We start from the raw sequence: 20149 nt of genomic DNA, 5'->3' as shown, positions 1-20149 counted from the left end.
CATAGGTCACATGTGTGTCACAAGTCTGGGCCAAGGGGTTATAAAGAGAAAATGGTAGCATGCTGATGTGTCTAGAGATACTTTCTCACGTACATGAGCAAACACATGGAATATGAGGAAGAATGAGGGAAATTTGGCTCAGAGGATGTTCCCTTAGATTCTGATCTTTCTTCCCCTTCTACTGGTTCTGAAGCACAATGGCTGAGACATCAATTAGCCCATACCAAATGACCTTAATCTAGTCTTCCTCCCACTCCTGAATGTTTCAGGACAGAAATGGAGGACTACATATGTCACAGGATCTATCTAGCAGGGGCTACAAGAGCCAGGGGACCCTGAAAAGGGGATAGGGGATAAACTCTGCCCAGCTAGAAGGTGGTGTGTGTGTGTGTGTGTGTGTGTGTGTGTGTGTGTGTGTGTGTGTGTATGTTTCTCCAGTCTCTCCTCTTTCTTCAGGTGAGGGAAGGGACATGTCAGACTGTCTAGATGGGACCTGGATATAAGAACCCCAGAACCACACTAAGATAAAGTGAAATTTAAAGGAGATAAAAAGACAAGTAAACAACTGAGAGATGGCTTAGGGAGGGCCTTAGGTATAAAGTTCCTCTGTACCAGCCCCTGAAAACCAACCCCAACCCCAACTGAAGTTGAGATCCAGGCCCATCTTGTAGAATCTTTCCTACCCAGTAAAGCGTGCTATGAGTAAGTCAGTAGTCCTTGTCGCTTTCCTTTAGACCTCCCCAGGGCCCTGTCTATGGCTGGGCACATTAAGGTGACTGCCCGAGGAATGAAAGACTTTGGAAATGTGATGGCCATATTGAGAAACTGTCAGCCTATGATAAGTCTTGTCTTAGGAATTTTGGGGACTCATCTGTGTGCACATTTACATGTGTTAGGTATGCCTTTGATCCAGGGATATGTTGGTAAATGTTTAACACTCAACCCTGAAAAGCAGGTGACACTTGTAAGTTTAATCAGTATTATTAACATTTTCTCCACCCCTTTCTTAAGTTTAGACAATCAACAAAACAATAAATTCTTTGTTGTTTAGTTGTGCTGGACTCTTCCTGACCTCATTGAGGATTTTCTTGGCAAAGGTACTAGAGTGGTTTGCTATTTCCTTCTCTGGTTCTTTCTACAGATGAGGAACTGAGGCAAACAGGGATAATGATTTGAACTCAGGAAGAGGAGTCTTCCTGACTCCAGGCCCACCTCTATGTTGATGATTTTCAAATCTACCTAACCCGACCCAAACTGTCTGCTGACTTCTAATCTCACATCTCCTATTGCCTTTCAGATATCTCTAACTGGAAGTCCAGTAGATAATCTGAAACTCAGTATGTCCAAAATGGAATTCATTACTTCTTTCTCCCTACACTCTCCCTATATCCTAGCTTCCCTATTACTGTAGAGGGCAACACCATTTTCCCAGTCCCTCAGGCTCATAATTTAGAAGTCATCCTGGATTCCTCATGATCTCAGCCCCTCCTTCCCCCCCCCCCCATATCCAATCCATTGCCAAGGCTTGTCGATTTCACTTTTGTTACATTTCTCCAATAGGCCCCCTCTTCTCTGACAGCCACCATTCTAGTGCAGGCCCTCATCACCTCAAGCCTGGATTATTGCAATAGCCAACTGGTGGGGCTGCCTGTCTCAAGTCTCTCCCCACTCCACTCCTTCCTCCATTCAGCCACTAAAGAGATTTTCCTAAAGTACAGGACTGATTATGTCACTCCCCCACCTCCTCTGCAGCTCAAACTCCAATGCTCTCAAACTCCAGGATCAAATATAAAATGCTCTGTTTAACATTCAAAGTCCTTCACAATCTATCCCCCTCCTACCTTGCCAGTCTTCTAACATTTTATTCCCCAATACATATTCTTCAATCCAGGGACTGGCTTCCTGGCTGTTCCATGAACAAGATACTCCATCTCTCAGCTCTGGGCATTTTTCTGATGTAGGAGGTGAGAAAAGGGTTAACCGAAAAACCTAAGACCCAAGCTTTAATTCAGATATTAGCTCCAAAAGGGAGTTAGACCCCAGTTAATGGATAACTTACAAGTCAGGATGCTAGGTTCTCTTACCCACAGAAATCAGTGCCCATAACAGAACAGAGGAAACTAGGCCGTGAAGGCCTAAGACTATAACAATAAAGGAATTGACAGACTAGAAATAAATGAAAAATGAAGATATGTTGAAACTAGCCAAGGGAATCGGACATGCGCAGAAAAGGCCAAATTTGTTCCCAGATTCACCTTATGATATGTAAACCCCCAAAACACACCTCCACGGAAAAAGGTACCCACCTCAGGAGTTGGTTTAGGATTCCAGGAACTCCAAATTAGGATAAGCCCTCCCCTGTACCTCCCCAAGGTGGAGAATATTATAATGATAGGACAGGCCCTCCCTTGTACCTCCCCAAGGTGGAGATTATTATAATGAGACTGATAATCAATTTATCCATACTATAAATATAACTGTCTTTCCTTTCCTTATTGGAGAGATACCTTTTCACTATTCTGGTTCTCTCCCTGTGGTCACTCACAGTATTGCAATAAAACTTGGGAAACTGAGTCACTGTGTCCTGTAATTCTTTTGGGACGACTCACGATCAATCTGACCCCAAATTCCATCCGATGTCACTCCGTGCATTGAATGTTCTTCCTCCAGTCCAAATACTGACTTCCCTGGCTTTCTCTAAGTTGTGGTATATGAATATAATGGAATACTATTGTGCTATAAGAAACGATGAGCAGGTGGATTTCAGAGAAATCTGGAAGGACTTGCATGAACTGATGATGAGTGAGATGAGCAGAACCAGGAGAACATTGTACACAGTATCAACAACATTATGTGTTGATCAACTGTGATAGACTTGACTCTTCTCAGCAATACAATGGTCCAAGATAGTTCCAAAGGACTCATGATAGAAAATGTTATGTCTTTGCAAAGAAAACCCCAAATGGAGTCATGAAGAGTTAGTTGGACATGACTGAAACGACTGAACAACAACAAAATTCTTCTCTGCATTTCCCCTGCCAGCAGCCTGGCTCAGGGTTGTTGTGAAGATCAAATAAGATAATAATTGTAACATAATAGTACCTGGCACATAATAAACACTATATAAATGTTAGTTATTATTATGTACTCTCATTTCTTTTCCAGCTTGTGTGATAGATCCTTCTCAATCTCCTTTGTTGGATCATTGTCCATATACTTCACCCCCTCCCCACCTGCAAGATGCCATGTACCATCTTTTTTTTTTTTTTTGGTGCCATGTACCATCTTAATTTCTGTCCCCAACTAGTGTTCTTAATATTTTTTTTGCCACCTTTTGGCAGTAAGGTGAAGCAACAAACCCAATTTCAGACAATATTTTTGAATGTATAAAATAAAATACATAGGATTGCAAAGTAAAACAATTAAAGTGAAGTTATTATCAAACTATTTTAAAAAACCCAAGCTCTTAAAAAAAACAAAAAACAACAAAAAACCCCAAGCTCTTAGTTCCCAAGTTAAAAGCCCCTCTTGTAGGTGATATCATCAGCTTCTCATGGATTCAAATATCATCTCTGAATGTTTTCCAGGTCTACATATCTAGCCTACATCTCATTCTTCAGTTCCAACCTTACATCACCAACTCCCTACTGGACATTTTTGCCTGGATGCCCTGTAGGCATCTCACACTCAACATGTTCACAACAGAATTTCATAATGTTCCTTCTTAAGCCCACTCTTTTTTTTTTAATTTATTTTTTTTTAATGTATGAGGTATTTTATTTTTTCCATTACATGTAAAGATAGTTCTCAACTTTTGTTTATACATGCTTTACAATTTCAGATTTTTCTCCCTCCCACCCCTCCCTCCCCCCTCCCCTAGACAGCAGGTAATCTGATATAGGTTATATCTATATATCTCTATACATATACATATAGATATATATACACACACACATATATATACACATAATAACATTAATCCTATTTCTGCATTAATCCTGTTACAAGAGAAAGAATCAGAGCAGTGATGCAAAACCTCAAAATAGAAAGAAAAAAAAAACCAACAGCACCCAAAACAAAAGAAATAATATGGTTCAATCAGCATCTATACTCCACAGCTCTTTCTTTCTTTTTTTTTTCTTGGATTTGGAGATCCTCTTCTATCATGAGTTCCCTGGAACTCTTCTGTACCATTGCATTGGTGAGAAGAATATAGTCCATCACAGAAGCCCACTCTTTTTAATTTTCATATTACTGCTGAAAGCACCACAATCCTTTCAATCAGGTTCATATAGAATGTTGGGGTATCATCCTTGACCCTTAATTCTATCTTATCCTCTACATCCAATCAATTGCTAAATTTTATTGAGATCTAACCTTTACATCTCTCACATTTGTGCTCTTCAAGTCATACAGTTGCATTTTGGGTAAAATACAAACTCCTCTATTTAGTCTGTAAAGCCCTACAAAATCTGGCCTCAAACTCTCTTTCCAAACATTAGTCCCACTTACAAATTCTGCCTTTCAGCCAAACCGACCTACTTGCTATTCCTCTGAAATCCATATCCTATCTTCCTTTATTCAGGCTGTTCCACACACTTAAAAAGTTTTTTCCTCACTTTTGCTTTTTGGAAACCTTAGCTATGTATGAGATGATTATGGATTTGAGTCAGATTAAACTCTGAGGATGGGGTCTGGAAGGTACCCAGCCCCGCCCCAGTATAGTTAGTTTAAAAGTTTATTGCTTGTTAAATTCTCACTGTCTCCTTTAAGTTTTATTGCCAATTAACAGTATTTTTACTTCTGCTCAGTCTCCCCACTTGTCAGCTACATCTTAGTTTTATCTGGAATCCATCATGTGTTAGAACCCCAGTCCCTGTTGAGTGGGTCGGGGAGTTTGCCCACCAATTCAATACTCGGGACTCAAGAAGAAAGGACAGGGCTCGGCACAGGATGCAGCAATTGAGTTGAGACCAAATGTTAAGTGACATGTCTCTTTTTCTCAGAGCAGAATCCCCTTGACCCTGGGGTCCCAACAATGGATTATTCTTTTATTCTTTATTCTATTTCTTTGATTTCCCAACATAGCCGAAGATAAATTTTAACCCTGTCATCCTTCTAAAATTAACACGACTACAAAACAATGCTGAAACACCTGAATGACTCTTCCTGTTATTCAAGTTGAATATCTTTAGAGATAGAGGCCAGGAGAGGGGAGCCAGTGGGAACTGTGAGATCTGAAACATCTGTCACTCCCCCGTTCCCTCTTCCTTTGGTTTGACGTTGTTCCCCCTCCCCTTTTTCCCCTTGTTTCTGGAACACGTATGCATGTCTCCATACATTGATCGAGAGCTAAACACGCACCCTGGGTGAGACAGGATTGGATGTTAGATTGTGAGCTCGCCCTAGTGTGCGTGGGGACTTCCCCTCTGACCAACATTCCTATAAAAGGTCAAGACATGTATTAGCTATTGCGACTCAGGCATTGAGTTTGCCCATTCCCGAGGGAATGTAATAAATCTGTCTTTGCTTGACTTGGTGGTCTCCTCGAGTTATTTGGGTAAACTGAGGCAGTTTGCCCCAAACAGCTACTTTCATATCTCAGCTCTAGTGTAATCACCTGATCATGGCCTTTTCTGATTCCCTAGTGCTACCCACTAAATTATTTTGTATTTACTCGTGTGTGCCTGTTTCCAAAGGTAGAATGTAAGCTACTTGAGGGTCGGCATTGTTTCATTTTTGTCATTATATCTCCAGGTCCTAGCAGAATACCTGGGCAAATTTGGCAGGTGTTAAATAAATTCTTAATATATATTTATTTTTGTTTTGTTTTTTGCGGGGCAATGGGGGTTAAGTGACTTGCCCAGGGTCACACAGCTAGTAAGTGTCAAGTGTCTGAGGTCAGATTTGAACTCAGGTACGCCTGAATCCAGGGCTGGTGCTTTATCCACTACGCCACCTAGCCACCCCCTGTTAAATAAATTCTTGTTGAATGAATTGAACTGTATTTGCATGTGTTTTTGCTGTGTGTATTGCACCTGTGGGTTGAGCGAGGTAGGAAAACCGTGGGCAGATTTATGCAGGTAGTAGCTGAAGTTGTGTACCTGTGCGCATGTGCACAAAAGAAGCTTCCCGCATTCACACGCCCACGACAACATCCCTAGCGTAGAACTCCTACGCATGCGTACACACCCACCACTTAGGTATCTCGCCATTTTGACACCGTCGGCCGGAAGGCTAGGGGAAAAGCACTTCCTGTCAACTTCCTGGGAGGAAGAGGCGGGGTGGGGCGTCGCAAAGGAGACGTCCTACACTTCCGTGTTTCGGGTGACGCACGTCCGCCCCCTCGGGTGAGCGGTTCTGCGACACCTCGTCTCGGAGGACTAAAGCAGACAGTCCCCTCCGTTTTCCCGGAGACCCCCGGCCTTCCCCCTTCCAGCCGCCACCATGAACAAAAAGAAGAAGCCGTTCCTAGGAATGCCCGCGCCTCTTGGCTACGTGCCGGGGCTGGGCCGCGGGTGAGCTAAAGGCTGCAGCCGTCCGGGGCCAAAACAGGAGCAAGGCGGACCCGGGCCCTGGAAGCTGCGCCCCTCATCCCACTTCAGCCCTCTTGTTGTCGTCCGCCCGTGTCCTCGGGGGAGGGGTGGGGAGTTGTGGAGGCTGCTCTGGGGAGGGCTGGTCGCTAAAGCTGACACCCGCCCCCCCCCCCCCCGCTACGCACACAAACGCACTTCCCCCTACCCCCAAGAGCTCTCGTTCTTTCCTCTCTCTGCCTCTCCCTCCCTCTCCTTTCTTTTCTCTCTCTGTCTCTGCCTCTCCTCATTCTATTCCTCTCCTGTCTCTCTCTGTCCTCCTTCCCTTCTATTTCCCAATCTTCTGTTTGTTCTTCTTACCCATCTTCCCCCAAATAAGTACCGCCTCGTAACAATAATCACAGTAGTTCACGTTTAGATAATAACGAAGCCATATTTTCATTAGGCTTCAGGGTTTGCAAAGGACTTCCCTTGCAACTCTGATGTGACTGGTGCATGTGTACGACACCTACATTTTTCAAGTCTGATAAACTGGAGTTTAGGGAGGTTAGATGAATTTGCCACCTTAGTCAGTAAATGTCACTACAGGGATTTTCAACTTCAGGATTCTTGATTCAGTCCAGGGTCTTTCTGGAAAACCCCAGTGCCCTGCACTCAAGCTCAGTTTCTTTTTTTTTCTTTTTTTTTTTTGGGGGGGGGGCAATGGGGGTTAAGTGACTTGCCCAGGGTCACACAGCTAGTAAGTGTCTGAGGCCGGATTTGAACTCAGGTACTCCTGAATCCAGGGCCGGTGCTTTATCCACTGCGCCACCTAGCCGCCCCCCAAGCTCAGTTTCTTAATCCTGGGATGGTTGGATTGTAAAATCTCGTTCTATTTCAGTTTCCCCCACGTTATCCTCACTATCATCTTTCCCTTTTTCATACCATTCTCTCTTCTGCCATAACTTAAATTTATCCAGTTATGGAAAAGACAAAAACTGAATGCACTGTTTTTTCAACAATACATTAGAGATTTCATCTTCCTTTACAGTTTATAGCACTTAGATTTGGTTTTTTGAATACAGCAATGATTAGTTAATTTCCATTGAAATAACAGTGGCATCTTAAAATTGCTTTTCCCCCCCTTAAATTTCCATTTACTTTAAATTTCTATTTACTTAAAGAAGTAAAAGTGTTTAGGTGAATGCTAGAAAAAAAGAGGCGGGAAATGGGTATAAAGGTAAAGTAGATGAAATGGAATTTCTCTCCTTCCAAACCTTACCTGGCTTATTTCATGTCTGTTAAAATCCCACCTTCCGCAAGAAACCTTCCTTTCCTGGTCCTCCTGAATTTGAGTGCTTTCTCTCTGGGATTTTCTCCCCTTTGTCCTATGTTTGCATGTTCTCTCCCCTCATTAGGAGTTGTTGCTCTTTGAGGGCAGACACTGTTTTTGCTTTTCTTTGTATCCCCAGTGTCTCAGCATCCTGCAACATAGTAGGTACTAAATAAATACTTTTTGAGTTGATTGAAATCTATTAAGAAGCATTGTGGCATCGTGGATAGAGGCTGGCTGCACATGGGAGTCAGAAAGACTGTTTAAAATTCTATCTTATACTATACTTACTAGATGTGTGACCATGCACATCACTTAACTTTTCTGAACCTTAGCTTCTTCATTAATAAATGGATAGGGTAATAGAGGAATATACTTCACAGGGTTATTTTGGATCTATGGGCAGCTAGGTGGTGCTGTGGATAGAGCACTGCCCCTGAAGTCAGGAGGACTTAAGTTCAAATCTGGTCTTAGACACTTGACACTTACTAGCTGTGTAACCCTGGGCAAGTCACTTAACCACACTTGCCTCAATTCTCTGGGACCATCTATATATATAAAACAAGCCAAGCCTCTTAGGCATTTGTTAAGAGTGCTCATACATCAGTAGCTGAATTCATGTCTTTTCCTACAGAGCTACTGGTTTCACCACCCGGTCAGATATTGGTCCTGCTCGGGATGCCAATGACCCAGTGGATGATCGACATGCTCCACCAGGCAAGAGGACTGTAGGAGACCAGATGAAGAAAAACCAGGCTGCAGATGATGATGATGAAGATCTGAATGACACTAACTATGATGAGGTTATAACTTATAATTGGCCTTTCATGGACTTTTTTGACCACCCCTACCTAGGAAGACAGACTCTCTAAACTCCTCCTATTGTTACACTACCACACCTATGCTAGAGAATACTCTGGGTAGCTGATTTGTTTTTTATATTTTAGCTACTTATGATACCATTAACAACATGAGAAAGGGTAAGAGTAAATTGAAATGTTTGTATAGCTTTTGCATCTCCCCAGAAGAGATCCTTTAGGTTCAACGATACCAGAATAACAAGTAAAAAGCAAGAGAATTGTTTGCATTAATAAGTAGCATCTTGACTTCAAAAAAATTATTGATATATTTTGTTATATTATATTTACATTTTCCAGTGTATTCCTCCACCCTATCCTGAGCTTTCACTTATAATAAAAAAGAGGAGAAAGTTCAGTAAAACTAATTAACACATGGGGGCGGCTAGGTGGTGCAGTGGATAAAGCACCGGCCCTGGATTCAGGAGGACCTGAGTTCAAATCCGGCCTCAGACACTTGACACTTACTAGCTGTGTGACCTTGGGCAAGTCACTTAACCCCAATTGACCCACCAAAAAAAAAAAACCCCAAAAAACCCCCAAAAAACTAATTAACACATCACTGTTCTGGTAGTCCCCTTTGCCAAGAAGGGAGATGCATTCTCTATCTGTTCCTTGAGGCCAAGGGCATTTTGTCTTCAGTGTGAATGATAATGAATACTCACAAGTTTGGTTGCTGGGTTTTGTTGGGTTTTTTTTGTTATACTTTTGCAGAGAAATAATTTAGATACATGTTCTCATCTAGATAGATACTCTCTTCATCTGATTAGACTTCATTCTATTCATATCTTGTCATCTTATGCTAAATTTCTCTCAGGAGTATCTTTCCAATATCCTGGAGACATTTCTCTTTTTCTTTGAGTATTTCTTGGGTACCAGTTCACTACTTAAGTAGTCTGTCTCTTATTCTTTGTTCTTAAAATTTGACCTTTTTTTCCTAGTTAGGTGTCTAAGGCAACATCTTTTTTTTTTTTTTTTTGGGCAGGGCAACTGGGGTTAAGTGACTTGCCTTGGGTCACACAGCTAGTAAGTGTTAAGTGTCTGAGGTCAGATTTGAACTCAGGTCCTCCTGAATCCAGGGCCGGTGCTCTATCCACTGCGCCACCTAGCTGCCCCCCATGACAAACATCTTTTATACCACTATTTGAACATGTCATCATTAATATGATCCATCTGACCTAGTTACACCCTACATTTTTGACTTTGGAATTGTGGTATTCTGTGATTCCTAATTGTATGATGCTTTGTAAATTAAGGTTTTATTCTTTAAAATATTCTATAGTAAGTACCTTTCCTGAAAGTGTGGAAGAGACATTTTTACCTAGGATTATGTTGATAGAGGTGGTTATCCTTATTTCTGTTGATGTTATTCATATTAACGGAACAAATTTGTCAGGGTCGCAGGCCAATGCAAGTATGGGGAGGGGGAACTCAGTCAGAGGGGCGACAGAGAACCCCCTGGGTTCTCCAACATAAATTAACTTAGAAATTATTTCTTTGGATTTTAGTTTAATGGTTATGCGGGAAGTCTTTTTTCAAGTGGTCCTTATGAAAAAGATGATGAGGAAGCAGATGCTATTTATGCAGCATTGGACAAAAGGATGGATGAAAGAAGAAAAGAAAGAAGGTAAGGACAACTTTTGCTCCATACTTTTTTGTTTATTTAATTTCTGAGAACAGCTAGATCTCTAGACTGTGGTAGTATTTGCTTGGATCACAAATCTAGAACTGGAAGGGACCTCAGGGGCCATCTAGTCCTTATACTTTTATTTTATTTAAAACAATTTTTTAAAAAAAGTGAGGCAGTTGGGGTTAAGTGACTTACCCAGGGTCACACAGCTAGTAAGTGTTAAGTGTCTGAGGCTGGATTTGAACTCAGGTCCTCCTGAATCCAGGGCTGGTGCTTTATCCACTGTGCCATCTAGCTGCCCCAGTACCAGATCTTAAGCTATATTATAAGGTGGTAATTATCAAAACAATCTGGTAATTGCTAAGAAATAGAGAAGTGGATCAGTGGAATAAAATAGGTACAAATTATACTATAGGAAATGACTATAGTAATCTAGTATATGATAAACCCAAAGATCCAAGGTTTTGGAACAGAAACTCATTATTTGTCAAAAACTGCTGGGAAAACTCTAAAACTCTATGGCAGAAAGTAGGTATAGACCAACATCTCACAATGTATACTAAAATAAGGTCAAAATGGGTACATGATTTACACATACAAGGTGATACCATAAGCAAATTAAGAGAGCATGGAATAGTTTATCTGTTAGATTTATGGACAGAGGAAGAATTTAGGACCACAAAATGTAAAACAGATAATTTTTTTTTTTTTTTGCTAGGCAATGAGGGCTAAGTGACTTGCCCAGGGTCACATAGCTAGTAAGTGTCAAGTGTCGGAGGCTGGATCTGAACTCAGGCACTCCTGAATCCAGGGCCGGCGCTTTATCCACTGCGCCACCTAGCTGCCCCTAAAACAGATAATTTTGATTATATAAAATTAAAAAGCTTTTGCACAAACAAAATTAATGTGACCAAGATTATAAAGAAAGCAGAAAACTGGGAAAGAATTTTTGTCTCTGATAAAGGCTTCATTTCTCAAATATATAGAGAATTGAGTCAAATTTATAAAAATAGAAGTCATTCCCCAATTGATATATGGTTAAAGAATATGAACCGGCAGTTTTCAGAGAAAGAAATTAAAGCTATCTATAGTCATATGAAAAAATGCTATCGATCACTTGATTAGAGAAATGAAAATTTAAACAACTCTGAGGTATCACCTCACACCTATAAGAGTGGCAATATAACAAAAAAGGAAAATGTTGGATATTGGAGGGGATGTGGTAAAACTGGGACAATAATCCACTGTTAGTGAAGTTGTGAATTCATCCAGCCATTCCAGAGAGCAATTTCGAACTATGCTCAAAGGGCTATAAAACTGTCCATACCCCTTACTAGCTGTGTGACCCTGGGCAAGTTACTTAATCCTCATTGCCCTACAAAAAACCCCCAAAAAACTGTGCATACCCTTTGATCCAGCAATACCACTACTAGGTTTATATCCCAAATATATCTCCCAAAAGAGAAAAAGATCTATCTGTACAAAAATATTTATAGCAGCTCATTTTGTGGTGGTTAAGAATTGGAAATCAAAGGAATGCCCATCAATTGGGGAATGGTTAAACAGGCTGTGGTATGTGATGGTGATGGAATATTATTGTGCTATAAGAAATGACAAGATGATTTCATAAAGGTCTGGAAAGACTTATATGAATTGATGTATAGTGAAATGAGCACAACCCAGGAGAACATTGTGCACAGTGACAGCAATATTGCTTGATGAAGAATTGTGAATGACTTAACTATTCTCAGTAATACAATGATTTGAGACAATTTTTTACCTTTACTAATGATGAAGCATACTATCTACCTCCAAAGAAAGAACTGACACTGATTAGACACAGACTGAAGCATGCTATTTTTTACTCTTTCATTTTTTTCTTTTATTCAAGTTTTTTTTTATACAAAATGACTAATATGGTAATGTTTTACATAATTGCACATGTATAACCTATATTTGACTGCTTACTGCCTCAGGGAGGGAGGAGGAGAGGGAGGGAAGGAGAGATAGAATTTGGAACTCAAAATTTTATTTTTTGTGTTTTTTTTTGTTTTTGTTTTTGTTTTTGCGGGGCTATGGGGGTTAAGTGACTTGCCCAGGGTCACACAGCTAGTAAGTGTCAAGTGTCTGAGGCCAGATTTGAACTCAGGTCCTCCTGAATCCAGGGCTGGTGCTTTATCTACTGCGCCACTTAGCTGCCCCTGGAACTCAAAACTTTAAATAAAAATGTTTATTATTATTTAAAACATACAATAAAAACAATAAAGGACATTTATTGGGGGAAAAAAAGAATTTCCCATGCGTCCAGATTGGTCTTTTTACCATCCTGTCTCTTCTTCTCCTTCTCCTTCATTGGGGTTAAGTGACTTGCCCAGGGTCACACAGCTAGTCAATGTCAAGTGTCTGAGGTCGGATTTGAACTCAGGTCCTCCTGACTCCAGGGCCGGTGCTCTATCCACTGCGCCACCTAGCTGCCCCCAGCAAATGCATTCTTAGCAACTCTTCTTTTATGTACTCCATCTTTGGCCAAAAGTCTATCACTCTTATATTGTAAGATGTCCAAAAATCCAAATCTTGTTCACAAATCCAAACTTGCCATTGTTTTCTGAAGCCCTTATCATCTTCAGTTTCTTGCCCAAGTTTATAATTCTAGTCATTTTAAATTTCTTTAAAATAAGCAAAAACATTGTAAATATATATACATGTATATGTATGTATATCTAAGTATATATGTGGCCTAGATGCTGCTAGTGCCCTGCCTAAAGTTCTGGATGGGATGACTGTTTCCAGGTTCCATTCATTTCCTTCTTTGGGCCCGTCCTGGGAGAGGTTGGTTGGTTTGGGGCTGAGATAAAAGCCATGCTCTCTGCTTTAGTCTCCTCATGCCTCTCTTTTCCTTATCCTATCTTGGGACTTAGCTCTGTCTTCTGCTGAGGACCTAATAGGCCCCTACCAGATAACCTCAAGCTGCCTTCCCTCATTTTTGTCTCCTAAATTCCAGTGGTACAACCACCAAATAAGGGGGTTAGTGTCAGTTGCTTGGAAGTTCTCTTCTCTCCCCTAGTTTATCCTCCTTTCCAATCAGACTCAGTCCATTAATCCATGTACTGTCACTTCTATTTCCCTAGATAATTGCTACTTGTTTCTCTGCATGGTCCCTTCTTGGGAGCTGACTGGCTTGAGGTCATTTGGATGACTCTTAAGTTGTCTCAGTCTCCTTATACAATGACTTACTCAGATCTGGCTTTTCCTCCTGTTTTGATTCCAACAGGCCAGGGCTAAGATTGTGCCAACTTTAGACCCTCTTCACTGGAGAGTAGGCTTAAATAAAGGACCCTTTGGCCTTTGCCTGCACAGAATACTTAGAGGCTGCTGGCTGCCTTTTTCTGCAGTCCTGAATTGGATGGAGGAAATTACTGGTGTCTGTCTTTTGTTTTATTGATCACTGCTTAATCTGATTCCCTTTTAAATTTTTGTTGGGAATTTTTTGTGGGGGAGCTAGGCTTTTCACTTGGTCATCTTTTTCTTCCAGTTGCTTCTTTTCTCAAGGTTAAACATTTCTGTCAACCAGTCCTTTCATGAGGCGTTTTGATACCCCTCAATCAACAATTATTTATTAAATGTCTGCTCTGTGCTGTGTACACTGTGCCAGGTGCTGAGGGTACAAGTACAAAGCATGAAGCAATCCCTATTCACAAAGAACTTGTCTAATGGGGGAATCAAGCACATGTAAAAACATGTTGCCAAAGTGTAAAGTGAATACATCTAAATAGATACAAAGTAGTTTGGAAAGGAAGGCATGAGCAGTTGAAAGGATCAGGAAATGCTTCATACATAGGCATGTTTCAGCGGTGTCTTCAAGAGAGGGATATTCTATGAAGTGAAGGAGAGAGTGCAGCATTGTCTCGGATTATTTGTTTCCTGGATTCATTTTAGCTCATCAGTTTCAAACCTTTTTGAAAATGCAGTAGCCAAAACTGGAGATAATATTTTAGGTATCATCTAAAATGAAGAGAATAAAATGTGATAACTGTCACCTTCCTCATTTTTTGATATTTTTCTATTAATGTAGCCTAAGATTGAATAAGAGGTTTTTTGGTTATCGTGTCACACTGAGTGTCCATCCACTAAAACTTTCAGGTCTTTTTCAGGTGAACTACTTTTTAGTCATGAACTACTTCTGAGTATTTTATCCTGTACAGTTGATTTTTTTTTTTTTAGCTCAGATGTTGGATTTAGCATTTCATTAAATTTCATCTCATCAGAAATTGGCCATCCATCTGATCTTTTGTCAAGTTATAATTCTATTATCCAGTGTGTCAGCTATTCATCTTATCTGTATGATCTGAAGATTTGAAAAACATGCTATCTATTGCTCCATTGAAAACATTGATAAAAATGTTGAACGGTGTAGAGCTTTGGATAGCCTGTTGGAATAGGAAGGCAAAGTTATTGAGGGGAAAAAATTGACATGGGGATGTAAAGTAAGAATTTTTCATTGCACAGTTTTTCAGAATAAAAATTAACTCCTTATCCACTTGTAACTGCTTTCTACTTTAGTCAAAGTCCATCCCCTCCCCCCAACTAGAACTTCAATTTCATTGGGATTTAATTTGACAAGTGAAGAAACCCCATCACTAATTATGATCTTAGTGGCCTTTGTATACTGAGAATTTAAGTGACATAGCCATCTTTAAGCTTTTTAAAAATTTTGTTCATATTAGGGTCTCCTGTTTAACTTCTTGGTTAATTTAATCTTTCTTGTTTTTTCTTATTTTTGAAGGCAGTGTGTAAGTTTCCACTATGTACTGAGTGAGGTTCTGCTACAAGGATAATCCTGTTACACAAGAACACTTAATCATCCTCCTTTTTCTAGGAAGCGTAAAAAAACAAGATAAATTGTAAATTTTGAGAAATGGGCCAGTGCAACTGTGATGCATATTTAGCATGATTTGAGAAGCAGTGCAGTTTACCACGTTGGAGAGGGGAAGGTGTTGAGTAGAAAAAGGTTGGAGAAGGTAGACAGCATTTACCTCCTCCTGAACTGCATATTTCTAGTATCATTTAATTGTTTGAAGTATTGTTGATTCCTGGAGCATCAGATACACCTTTCAATTGTCAATATGGAAACATGTTCCAAAAACTTACACTTGTTACTGATAGTTTCTTCACTAAAGTAAACAAGTATAACAAGCATCATTTATGGATACAATAAAATTTCATTTTCTTTGCTAATGGAGAAATGCAGAAGTACAAGTAATGTAAAAATTAATGTGCTAACATCCTAAGATTCTGGTAGGCAGGTTCCTAAGATTCTAGTATGTTAATTGTTGCATTATTTGTACTACTGCATTGCTCCATTAGAAAAGATAATTAAATAGTTGCATCTGTGAATGAATGTTTGTTATATAAAACATTCATCATTTGGATTAGATGCAGAGCTTAAGAAGTTGTTTCTATGTGGACATATGCTTGAAAAGTGTTGTAACGCTCAAGTATCCTTGCAGAATGGAGACCCAATATTTTTTGTAAATGTTTCCTTTTCTAGGGAACAGAGGGAAAAAGAAGAAATTGAAAAATACCGTATGGAACGTCCTAAAATTCAGCAGCAGTTCTCTGATCTGAAAGTAAGCAAACTTTAGCAAGCCAGTTCTAGTGCTTCTGATACAACACTCAAGAGAGCCATTCTGTTTTTATTAATTTTGGCACAGAAATAGTGTGCCTATCAGTTATCATTTAATTTATTCAGAATAATGAATGTGTGTGTGGGGTTCCTGTTTTTTTTTTAATCTGTATGAACTCTGAATGCATGCTTTCTTCACTTTATTTTCCTTACTCTTTTTCCCCCAACATGGCTATTATGGAAATATGTTTTGCATGACTTTATGTCTATAATTGATATATTGTGGCCTTCTCCATTGGGCTTGGAGGGAAGAGAAAATTTGGAACTCTAAAATTTAAAAAAATGAATGGTATGGGGCAGCTAGGTGGCCCAGTGGATAAAGCGCTGGCCCTGGATTCAGGAGGACCTGAGTTCAAATCTGGCCTTAGACACTTGACACTTACTAGCTGTGTGACCCTGGGCAAGTCACTTAACCCCGATTGCCTCGCCCCCCCCCCCCCAAAAAAAGAATGTTAAAGCAAAACCACAAAAATAAATAACTGAATATTTGCTGATGGATAACTGAAAAAAAATTTGTAGACAAATACAATAAAAAAAATGTAAGCCCTTGCCTAAACTCTGAAAGTTTTCCTAGTTTAACACAGATTAGTTTGCCTCATAAGATATGCTGTTTGGGCTCTTAGAGGAGGTTTTTTTCAGTCCTGTGGAATGGAGAAGACATGATGAGTTGCTAGTAAAGTAAAAACTATACCTTCATAAAACTATTCTAATGTTAAAATCTTTTCTGATTAACTACATAAGAATTTGGGTGCTGTAGGTTTAAGTTTTGAGTATGGACTTTTATAACTAAAAGTTAATTAACTGCACCAAATTCCTCCACCATTGTGTGGATATTACATTGGTTCTTAGATGCTGTGCCAATGAAGCATAGGCTGGGGAAGTCTCGCCAAAATGGAAGGACTTCTATTTTAGGCCTGTCATGGACTGTATATATCTCTTGCCTGAAGACTATACTAGCAGGTTGGCCACAGGATTGATGGATTTTTTCAACTTTTGAAGATTGTGTAGGAGAGATTGTGATCTTCATTGGCAGAGAGAGAGAGAGAGAGAGAGAGAGAGAGAGAGAGAGAGAGAGAGAGAGAGAGAGAGAGAGAAACACCTCCCTTAATAAAACTAGAAACGCTTGAAAAATTGAAGTATTAACTTAAGTGGCTGATTCTTTTTTCCCCAGAGAAAGTTGGCAGAAGTTACAGAAGAAGAGTGGCTAAGTATTCCTGAAGTTGGTGATGCTAGAAACAAACGCCAGCGGAATCCACGATATGAGAAACTTACCCCTGTTCCTGACAGTTTTTTTGCTAAACATTTACAGACTGGAGAGAACCACACTTCAGTAGATCCCCGACAAACAGTAAGACTCCATATGAATAAAAAAACTCAACAGAGCACTCAATATGGAATATTTATGATGAAGTCTTGGGAAAATTATAAGTTAATAATTCTGGAGATAACCAAATATAGTGGTTATATAAACTACATGACTGCTCATGACTTAACCTGAAAGACTTTACAAAGTAAAGTACTTCTTCAACCCATAAATTTCCTTTTCATTCTTTTTCTTTTAGCAATTTGGAGGTCTTAATACACCTTATCCAGGAGGATTAAATACTCCATATCCAGGTGGAATGACGCCTGGGCTAATGACACCTGGAACAGGTGAATTGGATATGAGGAAGATTGGCCAAGCCAGGAACACTTTGATGGATATGCGATTGAGCCAGGTATAATATTAGAATATAGTGCATTCCGGGGAACATGGGTTTTTACATCATTGCTATTTCTTTCCCTGCCATATTGTTAGCAGTTTTTGTAAATAATTGTTATTTGAGCTAATAATTGTTATCTGAGTTTATACTCTCCAGATTTTCACAACTAATCACCAGGCCTTGGGATTCCCCCCCTCCAGGAATCCAGTAGGTAGAATTTTTGTGACCAAAATGATTTTCAGTTTTATTTGTCTCAAAATTCCATTTGCAGGTCTCTGATTCTGTGAGTGGGCAGACTGTGGTGGATCCCAAGGGTTATCTCACAGATTTGAATTCTATGATTCCCACACATGGAGGAGATATCAAGTAGGTAGTTTAGGGGAATACTGTGTTTGGGATGATATGTTAAATTTCTTAATTGTAAGTATTTCATTTTGTGATCATATAAAATTGCCACCAACCCTGGAGTCAGGAGCCTTCTAGCTTTTTGTTTTCTTTTAAATATTTGCATAGAGGTAGCATGAAAGAGAACTGACCTCAAAGCCAGGAAAACTTGGATTTAAGTCCTGCCTTTGACACATATTGGCTGTGTGATCTTGGCAAGTTACTTAACCTCTCAATGCTCTAGGCCAGGAATAGCAAACAAATAGAAACAAATCCTTGGGTGAGAAGGACACACATATTAACTTAAAAACCACAAATTAACATTATCTATATTGTTTTTTTTAAACCATTTCCATTTCCTTTTTTTTTTTTTTAAGTGAGGCAATTGGGGTTAAGTGGCTTGCCTAGGGTCACACAGCTAGTCAGTGTTAAGTGTCTGAGGCCTGATTTGAACTTAGGTACTCCTGACTCCAGGGTTGGTGCTCTATCCACTGCGCCACCTAGCTGCCCCCCTCCATTTACATTTTAATGTGATTTGGGCTTGAGTTTGATGTTTCTGCTTTAGATAACCCTCTAAGACTAAGAGTTGCTGAGAAAGTTCCAAACTACAAATAAGGGACAGTTTCCTCACTTGGGAATTCCCTGTAACCACTGAAATCACAGATGTATGTCCTGTCCATAAATATTTGCATCCCCATGCATGTCCCAAACTTATTTGGTTGTATTCTGTTACTGCATTCACAACCTCTTTTTGAAGAACCAGCAAATAATTTAGATTCTTTAATGTGTTGGTCTGCATGTATCTTTTTTTTTTTTAATGGGGCAATGAGGGTTAAGTGACTTGCCCAAGGTCACACAAGCTAGTAAGTGTCTGAGGTCAAATTTGAACTCAGGACCTCCTGAATCCAGGGCCATTGCTTGATCCACTGTGCCACCTAGCTGCCCCTGGTCTGTATGTATCTTAATGTTTTTTATTGAGTTAATCATATGGACCTGGGTAGCCACTTTATATATTTATGATATTGATTATGATGTCATGAAAAATTTAACAGTGTGAATTTTCCTGTTTTCCTAGTGACATTAAAAAAGCCCGTCTACTTCTAAAATCTGTGAGAGAGACAAATCCCCATCATCCTCCAGCATGGATTGCTTCAGCCCGCTTGGAAGAAGTCACTGGAAAATTACAAGTAGCTAGAAACCTCATTATGAAAGGGACAGAAATGTGTCCCAAGGTAAGACTTTTTTCCTCTTATTTGATAATTGTAAATTTGTTGAAAATATTCACTTGTCAAAAAAAGAAAAGAAAAGAAAATATTCACTTGTCTTCAGTTGAATTTGTGATTCTAAGAGTCCATGTTATGTTCCAACATCTAAAGAGAGAGAAATACTTAAATTAGAACAATGACTTTTAGATATTAAATGCATCTCAAGTAGGGGAGAGTGGAAAAGGTTTTTCCATCTTGCCCATATGGATTGAAGATTGAATCACCATGGTGGCTTTATTTTCTTTTCATCTTAGTAGATAATAAAAGATTTACTGTGGGATCTAGTGAACTGAAAAATAATTTAGCACTGCTAACTAGGAAAAAAGTACCCCACTGCCCCAGCCCTCCCCTGTCGCCTTATATAAAAATAATTAAATGCAGTAGTCCAACATCTTAAGACAGTGTTGCTTACACATTTTCTAGAAGGGATTAAAAGGTAGAAATGGAATGCCAAAAACCTTTGTTGTGATTTTAAAAAACTTTATAAAGCCCCATTATAATGGCATCATTTATTCATTTAGTCAGTAGCTTCAGTTCGTAGCATTCATTTATTCAGTAGATTCAGTGAAGTTCAAATTGTGTCTTCAGGTTCAGAGCATTATATAGACCAGTGATTTTGGGGGGGGTGTGTGTCATTGAGGGTTAAGTGACTTGCCCAGGGTCACACAGCTAGTAAGTGTCAAGTGTCTGAGGCCGGATTTGAACTCAGGTCCTCCTGAATCCAGGGCTGGTGCTTTATCCACTGTGCCACCTAGCTGTCACTTAGACCAATGATTTTTAAG

General features: G+C 39.7%; 1 protein-coding gene across 1 annotated transcript in view; it reads left to right on the top strand.

Moving 5' to 3' along the window:
* Nucleotides 1–6314: 6314 nt before the first annotated feature.
* PRPF6 (pre-mRNA processing factor 6) overlaps nt 6315–20149 on the top strand; it is a 64074-nt gene continuing 50239 nt past the window's right edge. The window contains exons 1-8 of the mRNA XM_043985959.1: nt 6315–6518; nt 8480–8648; nt 10211–10329; nt 15881–15959; nt 17187–17363; nt 17578–17733; nt 17990–18084; nt 19178–19334. Coding sequence (XP_043841894.1) covers nt 6448–6518; nt 8480–8648; nt 10211–10329; nt 15881–15959; nt 17187–17363; nt 17578–17733; nt 17990–18084; nt 19178–19334 — 1023 coding nt within the window. The 5' untranslated portion in view covers nt 6315–6447. The remainder of the gene's footprint in view (nt 6519–8479; nt 8649–10210; nt 10330–15880; nt 15960–17186; nt 17364–17577; nt 17734–17989; nt 18085–19177; nt 19335–20149) is intronic.

Source organism: Dromiciops gliroides, chromosome 2 (genome assembly GCF_019393635.1).
Source record: "Dromiciops gliroides isolate mDroGli1 chromosome 2, mDroGli1.pri, whole genome shotgun sequence".
Lineage (NCBI taxonomy): Eukaryota > Metazoa > Chordata > Mammalia > Microbiotheria > Microbiotheriidae > Dromiciops > Dromiciops gliroides.
The sequence above is the reverse complement of the archived record's forward strand: the minus strand, read 5'-3'. Positions and strand labels throughout refer to the sequence as shown.